Raw genomic sequence first — 7,777 nt, 5'->3', positions numbered from 1 at the left:
TCTTCTTCTTCTTCTTCTTCTTCTTCTTCTTCTTGGCGGGTGGCTGGAGAGAGCCCATCTTGGATGATGGGAGGGTGGTGAGCTTCCTTGACCTGACAGGATTGGGGGGGTGTGCCATTTTGGCTCAGGTTTTCACAGTATTCCGGAAAGGAAAGCAGACCTGCCTGGCATGAATGGGTTGTGGGGGACATGAGCTGTGTGGGCGGTTTGTGTTTCTTTGTGTGTGTGTGTCAAGTGTCATCAAGTTGCGCCAGACTTTTGGTGACCCTGTAAATTAATGACCTCCGAAATGTCCTGTCATTAACGTTACTAAGTGGAACTGCACAACAAATTCAGAGCATTTTATACCAAACTGATCATCCCACGGAACCCTTCTTTCATATTTCTGAGCGTTAATACGATTTTTTAAAAAACCCATACCATTGTAACAAATCCCGTTCATGACAAAAGATAATGACTCCCGCAGGAAGACAGTAAGCGGAATTATACCCTTCTGAGCCCGTGGGCTTCAGTGGACCCAGAAGGGTGTAACTTTGCTTTGGACATCACAGTTAATCTATGTCCCTGTTTGGTGTAGTGGTTAAGTGCGCGGACTCTAATCTGGGAGAACCGGGTTTGATTCCCCACTCCTCCACTCGCAGCTGCTGATGTGACCTTGGATCAGTCACAAGCTCTGGCACAGCTGTCCTTGAAAAAGAGCAGTTTGTGTCAGAGTTCTCTCAGCCCCACCCACCTCACAGGGTGTCTGTTGTGGGGAGCGGAAGGGAAAGGAGTTTGTAAGCCGTTCTGAGACTCCAAGTGAAGGGCGGGGTATAAATCCAATCTCTCCTCTTCTTCTTCACTGCAAGAAATATTGAATCATAATGTGAATGAATACAAGAGGACACTCTCTCAACCGATTTTCTATTCTTCACATTTGGTCATCTTTTAACATTCAGTTTGACATTTTTCTGTGCCTTTCGTGTTGTTTTCCTGTTCTGATTCACCCCTGTTATTTGCCTCATGGGGGCAAATATGCAGACGCAGCTGGACCAACCTTCATCAGGGATGCTTTGGGCTGATCCTAAACTGAGCAGGGGGTTGGACTGGATGACCTCTGTGGTCCCTTCCAACTCTATGATTCTAGGATACCTGTTCATTTTCTGCTTTGCAGCAGATGACGGCCCCCGTAGGGTAATTCAGATCACAAAAGGAACACAAAGGGTTAAACCTACTCCCCCTGCGTGTTACAATCTCTGTCTGAATCATGGCCCCGCAGGGTTAAAGTTTAAAAAACTGCAGCAAGGTGCAATGTTCCCTCTAAGCTGTGGAGTCTCGTGGACAATTATTCTGCTTTGTGAGCTGCTGGCATTAAAGCTGTGAGCGAGCAATTTGGCTACTGCATAAATTAGTTGGCTCTGGAGCCATCCTCCCCGAGCTAAGACAAAAATGTGTGAGCCAGAGGCTAAAAAACTGTGACCTAGCTCACACTAACTCAGCTTAGAGTGAACACTGGCAAGGTGTATTTTTCAGGTCCCCCATCAATTAGGTTGATCCTAGAATGGCTAGTCAACTCTGTCTTCGTTTCAATCCTGTCTCTGTAGTCTGGGGACAAGAATGCTGGCCCAACCTTACAGGAGTGTTGTACAGTTTGTGGAAATTGTTTGCACGTGAAGCCGGCTTCATTCACAAGTGTGGTACAAATGCTCACGATCGAGGATTTTATTTTTTTGAAGCATTTATAGGCCGCTTCTCCAAATATTCTCGAGACTTTTTTTTTACAGTTAGCATTGTATTAATTAGTTTAAGGTAAAGGTAAAGGTTCCCTTGCTCGAAAGCCAGTCGAATCCGACTCTAGGGTTGCGGTGCTGATCTCCATTTCCAAGCCGAAGAGCCAGCGCTGTCTGAAGACGTTTCCGTGGTCATGTGGCTGGCATGACTAAACACCAAGTTTAAACCTTTGCAAATATTGAGGATGCAGAACTTCTACCGTGCACTTACGTGGTGTGTCGAAGTCGTGTAACACCCTTACGAAATATATATATAGCCACACAGTCTAGAATGCTTATTTTGTATTTCATGTGTGTGTGTGTATGAGCTTGCGTGCCTGGAAGTCATGGTGACTTCTGGCGACCCCTAGGGAGGCGAGAGTGTTTTCCGAGAGGTGGCTTGATATTACCTGCCTCTGCACTCTGGCAGGGTATAAAGGAAACAAAATTCTAAAAACTAAATCATAATAGCCACCCATTTGCTTTAAACGGGCAGAACAGTAGCTATTGCGCGAGCCTTTGCGTATATCCTGCTTGTTCCCAACATGCTTGCCCAGGAGATACTCGATGGAATTTTGGAAGGAGAGAAAGTTAGAGGGAGACTAACTCACCTCTGTCTTCCCTTCTCGCCCCCATGCCTTCCCCGTCTCTTCCTGTGCCCCCCCCCCTGCCTGTTGCCTCTGCCCCCTCCCGCCCCCTCCCTGCCTCACCCTTCTCTCCCCCCACGCCTGCCTTTCTTTCCTTAAGATAATGCAGCAGCAAGCAGCTCTGATGGCCGCAGCACAAGGGACCTGCCTCAACCCCATGGCGGCCATCGCGGCGGCTCAGATGCAGCAGATGGCGGCCTTCAACGTCAGCGGGCTGGTCGCTGCTCCCATGACACCCTCATCAGGTAGGGGGGCCCCCTTGCGGCCGGCTCCGGGGGGGGGAGCTGCAAAGGTACATCCGGGCACCTCTGACAGCAGTGGAGTTCTTCCTCTGTCCTCAGGCCAGGATTCATTTTTGCTCGGGGGGCTAAAGTTGTAAAGGTAAAGGTTCCCTTGCTCAAAAGCCAGTCGAGTCCGACTCTAGGGTTGCGGTGCTCATCTCTGTTTCAAAGCCGAAGAGCCAGCGCTGTCCAAAGACATTTCCGTGGTCATGTGGCTGGCATGACTAAACACCAAGGTGCACTGAGGGCTCAGCAAATGAGCCCACCAGTTAGGGATGCCAGACTCCAGGTGGGACCTGGAGATCCTCCAGGGATTCCAGCTCCTCTCCAGATTGCAGAGATCAGTTCCCCTGGAGAAAGTGGAAGCTCTGGAGGGTGGAGTTTCTGCCATTTTACCCCACTGAGGTCCCTGTCCTACCCAGGCTCCACCCCCCAAATTTCCAGGGTAGGGATGCCAGCCTCCAGGTGGGACCTGGGGATCCCCCAGGAATCGCAGCTCATCTCCAGGAAAGTTACAGAGCTGTCCTGCGGAGATACAGATTTAGAGCTGCCCGCAAAGGTAGCTTTAAAAAGGGCTTAGGGGGATTCGTGGAGGAGAGGTCCATTATAGTCTGGTAGCCACGGTGATTGAAGAGAGCCTCCACCTACAGAAGCAGCGAACCTCTGGATCCCAGCGCAGGGGTCTGCAATCCCTCCCCCCGAACCCCTGGTGCTCAAGCTGCAGTCCAGTGGGACTCCCAGAGTTGTAATTCGCACTCCTCTCTTTCAGGTACAAGCACACCTCCAGGGATCAGCACAGCACCTGTCCCCAGCATAGCCACACCCATCGGGGTGAACGGATTCAGTCCTCTCCCCCCGCAGACCAATGGGCAGCCAGCATCAGAAACGATCTACACCAATGGCATCCACCCCTACCCAGGTAGGTCTTTGGGAGAGCGGAAGGACGTGTGAGACAGAAGAGGGGCAGGGCAGTGGTGGCTCAGCGGCAGAGCATCCGCTTTGCGTGCCGAAGCTCCCAGGTTCGATCCCCGGCATCTCCAGTTAAAAGGATGAGGTTGCAAGCGATGTGAAGAACATCTGCTTGAGATCCTGGAGAGCCAGTGCCAGTCAGAGTAGACATCACATATATTGGTAGATCAATTGTGAGACATAGTATAAGGCAGCTTCATGTGTTCAGGTCTTTCCAGATTAGGTCTGTGGCTCAGCGGCAGAGAATCTGCTCGGCATGCGGAAGGTCCCAGGTTCAATCCCTGGCGTCTCCAGTTAAAAGGATGAGGTTGCAAGCGATGTGAAAAGCATCTGCTTGAGATCCTGGAGAGCTGCTGCCAATCGGAGTAGACAATCCTGACCTTGATGGACTGGTGAACTGACTCAGTAGATAGCCGCTCCGTATGTGCCTGTTAAGGGGTGAGGCTGTGGCGGAATGATAGAGCATCTGCTTGGCATGCAGAACGTCCCAGGCACCTCCCGTTAAAAAGGACCAAGCAGTAGGGGATGTAAAAGACCCTGGAGAGCCAGTGCCAGTCGGAGTAGACAACACATATATTGGTAGACCAATTGTGAGACTCAGTATCAGGCCGCTTCATGTGTTCAGGTCTTTCCAGAGTGGGGCTGTGGCTCAGCGGCAGAGAATCTGCTCGGCATGCGGAAGGTCCCAGGTTCAGTCCCTGGCGTCTCCAGTTAAAAAGGACTAGGTAGTTGGGCGATGGGGAAGATGGTGATCTGAGGTCCTGGATTAGTGGCAGAGAATCTGCTTGGCATGTAGAAGGTCCCAGGTTCAGTCCCTGGCGTCTCCAGTTAAAAAGGACTAGGTAGTCGGGCGATGGGGAAGATGTTGATCTGAGGTCCTGGCTCAGCAGCAGAGAATCTGCTTGGCATGTAGAAGGTCCCAGGTTCAGCCCCTGGCCTCTCCAGTTTAAAAGGACCAGGTGGTAGAGGATGGGAAAGACCTCTGCCTGAGACCCTGAAGAGCTGCTTCCAGTATGAGTAGACAACACTGACCTTGATGGACCAGCAGTCTGACTCAGCGGAAGGTAGCTTCATGTGGTCATGAGATCCCAGGAAGACGACCTGCCCAGAGGGGCGTAACTATGGTGGTGTCCAGGGGTCATTTCCTGCAGGAGTGCACAGGAGTGGAGCTCCGGCAGTAAAGAGCCCAGGGGGCGGGCACAAGCAACAAGCCCCACCCCCTGCTCCCAGCAGCCCTCAGTCAGAGCAAGAAGCAGCCAGGTAAGTTGCAGAATCCCCCCCCCCGGTCCAAAAAAGTCCAGTGGCACCTTTAAGACCAAGTTTTATTCAGGTACAAGCTCTCCCTCCTCTGCCAGGACAGATTTGCACGTGTTCCCCCCCCCCATAGCTAGCAATCCAAAACAGTCCAGTGGAGCCTGAGTGGTGGGTGTTGCCTTCTGGATGTCAGGGGGTGTGGCATATGCAAATAAGTTATGCTAATGAGTTATGCTAATGAGCCCCTGCACCTCTTTTTCTACGGAATGACCCCTGGTGGTGTCATTTCTGAAATTTTGGCAACGATGCAGCTCAGAACTTCAGCCCCTGAGCTGGTTTCACACTCAGCCTTAGGGCTTGATCTTGCCACACTTCAAACCTCCAAGTGGGGCCTGAAGATGTCTTGGAATTACAACCGATCTCCAGACTCCAGAGATCAACTCCCTTGGAGAAAATGGCACCTTCGGTGGGTAGACTCTATGGTACTGTATTTCACAGAGGCCCCTTCCATTCCACAGAGGCCCCGCCCTCTTAAGGCCCCGCCGATGTCAGGGGGTGTGGCATATGCAAATAAGTTATGCTAATGAGTTATGCTAATGAGCCCCTGCACCTCTTTTTCTACGGAATGACCCGTGGTGGTGTCATTTCTGAAATTTTGGCAATGATGCAGCTCAGAACTTCAGCCCCTGAGCTGATTTCACACTCAGTCTTAGGGCTCCATCTTGCCACACTTCAAACCTCCAAGTGGGGCCTGAAGATGTCTTGGAATTACAACCGATCTCCAGACTTCAGAGATCAACTCCCTTGGAGAAAATGGCACCTCTGGTGGGTAGACTCTAGGGTACTGTATTCCACAGAGGCCCCTCCCATTCCACAGAGGCCCCGCCCTCTTAAGGCCCCACCCCCAAATCTCCAGGAGTTTCCCAACCCAGAGACCAACAGGGTTAGCTCATTTCTGCCAGTGGAGCCACTGAGTCACCTTTGGCACCCTTGTCAGCCACCACTGCAGCTGCTCTGGGGGAATCAGACCTTAGGTATGCATATCTATGTGCAGGAGATGAGTCATGGTTCAGTGGAAGAGCATCTGCTTTACTTCCAGACGGTCCCAGGTTCAATCCCCGGCGTATCCAGTTAAAATGATCAGGTGGGTTCTCAGACAGAGGTCTTTGATGTCACCTATTACCTGGTGATTTTAATTGGAGATGCTGGGGATTGAACCAGGGACCTTCTGCATGCCAAGTAGATGTTCTACTGCTGAGCCAGGGCCTCAGGTCAACATCTTTTCCATCACCCCACAACCTGGTCCTTTTAACTGGAGATGCTGGGGATTGAACCAGGGGCCTTCTGCATGCCAAGTAGATGCTCTACTGCTGAGCCAGGGCCTCAGGTCAACATCTTTTCCATCACCCCACAACCTGGTCCTTTTAACTGGAGATGCTGGGGATTGAACCAGGGGCCTTCTGCATGCCAAGTAGATGCTCTACTGCTGAGCCAGGGCCTCAGGTCAACATCTTTTCCATCACCCAACAACCTGGTCCTTTTAACTGGAGATGCTGGGGATTGAACCTGGGGCCTTCTGCATGCTAAGCTGATGCTCTACGGTGAGTCAGGGTTCCAGATCTTGAGATGGAGGGGGGATTGAACCAGGGACCTCCTGCATGCAAAGCAGTTCCTGTGGCACTAACCTGTGGCCACTCTGCCTGGGGCTATGGCCACCTTTCCCAATGGGCAGAGCTCCTGCCAGACGGGTGGTGCTCTCATTAGCAGCCGCCATGCGTAGCCGGGCTCTGAGCAGCGATGGGGAGAAGGGGCCAAGGACAAAGTCGAGTGGGGTTTTGCCGCTTCCAGCCCCTCACAACCAGCTGCTCTGACCAGTGTTCTCTTCCTGTTCTCCTGGCTTACTTTTTCTCTTCCCTCTTCCCTTCTTTTCTCTCCCCAGCTCAAAGTCCCACTGTGGCAGACCCCCTCCAACAAGCCTACGCAGGCATGCAGCACTATGCAGGTCTCAAACTTTGCTTTGCTTCTCCCTCCCTCCCCGCACCACCCTCTCCCCAACATCACCCCCCCTCTAGCATCACCACCCTCTGTGTCTGCCTCTCCCTCTGTTCCCCACATCTCTCTTCTTCTCCATCTTGCCATGGCATGCACAAAAACACTTTCGCTGAAGAAGAGCTTTTAGGGGCATAGCTGTACTCGTCAGAACATAAAAGCATCAGAAGAGCCCTGCTAGCTCAGACTGGTGGTCCATCTAGTCCAGCATCCTGTCTCACACAGTGGCCAACCAGGTCCCCTGGAGGACAAACAACAGGGCACAGAGGCTGAGGCTTTATTAGAACATCAGAAGAGCCCTGCTGGATCAGACCGATGGTCCATCTAGTCCAGCATCCTGTCTCACGCAGTGGCCAGCCAGTTCCTCTGGAGGGGTAACAACAGGGCATAGAGGCCGAACCCTTCCTAAGAACATCAGAAGAGCCCTGCTAGATCAGACCAGTGGTCCATCTAGTCCAGCATCCTGTCTCACACAGTGGCCAGCCAGGTCCTCTGGAGGGCCAACAACAGGGCATAGAGGCCGAACCCTTCCTAAAAACATCAGAAGAGCCCTGCTGGATCAGACCAGTGGTCCATCTAGTCCAGCATCTTGTCTCACGCAGTGGCCAGCCAGTTCCTCTGGAGGACAAACAACAGGGCACAGAGGCCGAGGCCTTCGCTTGAGGTTGCCTCCTGGCTCTGGGATTCAGAGATTGACTGCCTCTGAACCTGGAGGTTCCCTTTAGTCACCATGGCCGGTAGCCACTGATAGACCTCTCCTCCATGAATCTTTCTAATCCCCCTTTTAAAGCTATCCATGCCTGTGGCCATCACTACCTCCTCTGGAAGT

General features: G+C 52.1%; 1 protein-coding gene across 1 annotated transcript in view; it reads left to right on the top strand.

The window, feature by feature from the left end:
* Positions 1-7,777, top strand: part of CELF6 (CUGBP, Elav-like family member 6) — a 247,289-nt gene that overhangs the window by 228,245 nt on the left and 11,267 nt on the right. Inside the window, exons 7-9 of the mRNA XM_015419721.1 lie at positions 2,496-2,640; positions 3,446-3,595; positions 6,839-6,901. Of these exons, the coding sequence (XP_015275207.1) occupies positions 2,496-2,640; positions 3,446-3,595; positions 6,839-6,901 (358 nt within the window). The remainder of the gene's footprint in view (positions 1-2,495; positions 2,641-3,445; positions 3,596-6,838; positions 6,902-7,777) is intronic.

Source organism: Gekko japonicus, unplaced genomic scaffold, assembly GCF_001447785.1.
Source record: "Gekko japonicus isolate JY-2015 unplaced genomic scaffold, Gekko_japonicus_V1.1 scaffold1843, whole genome shotgun sequence".
NCBI lineage: Eukaryota > Metazoa > Chordata > Lepidosauria > Squamata > Gekkonidae > Gekko > Gekko japonicus.
This window is presented reverse-complemented; position numbering and strand designations above follow the sequence as displayed.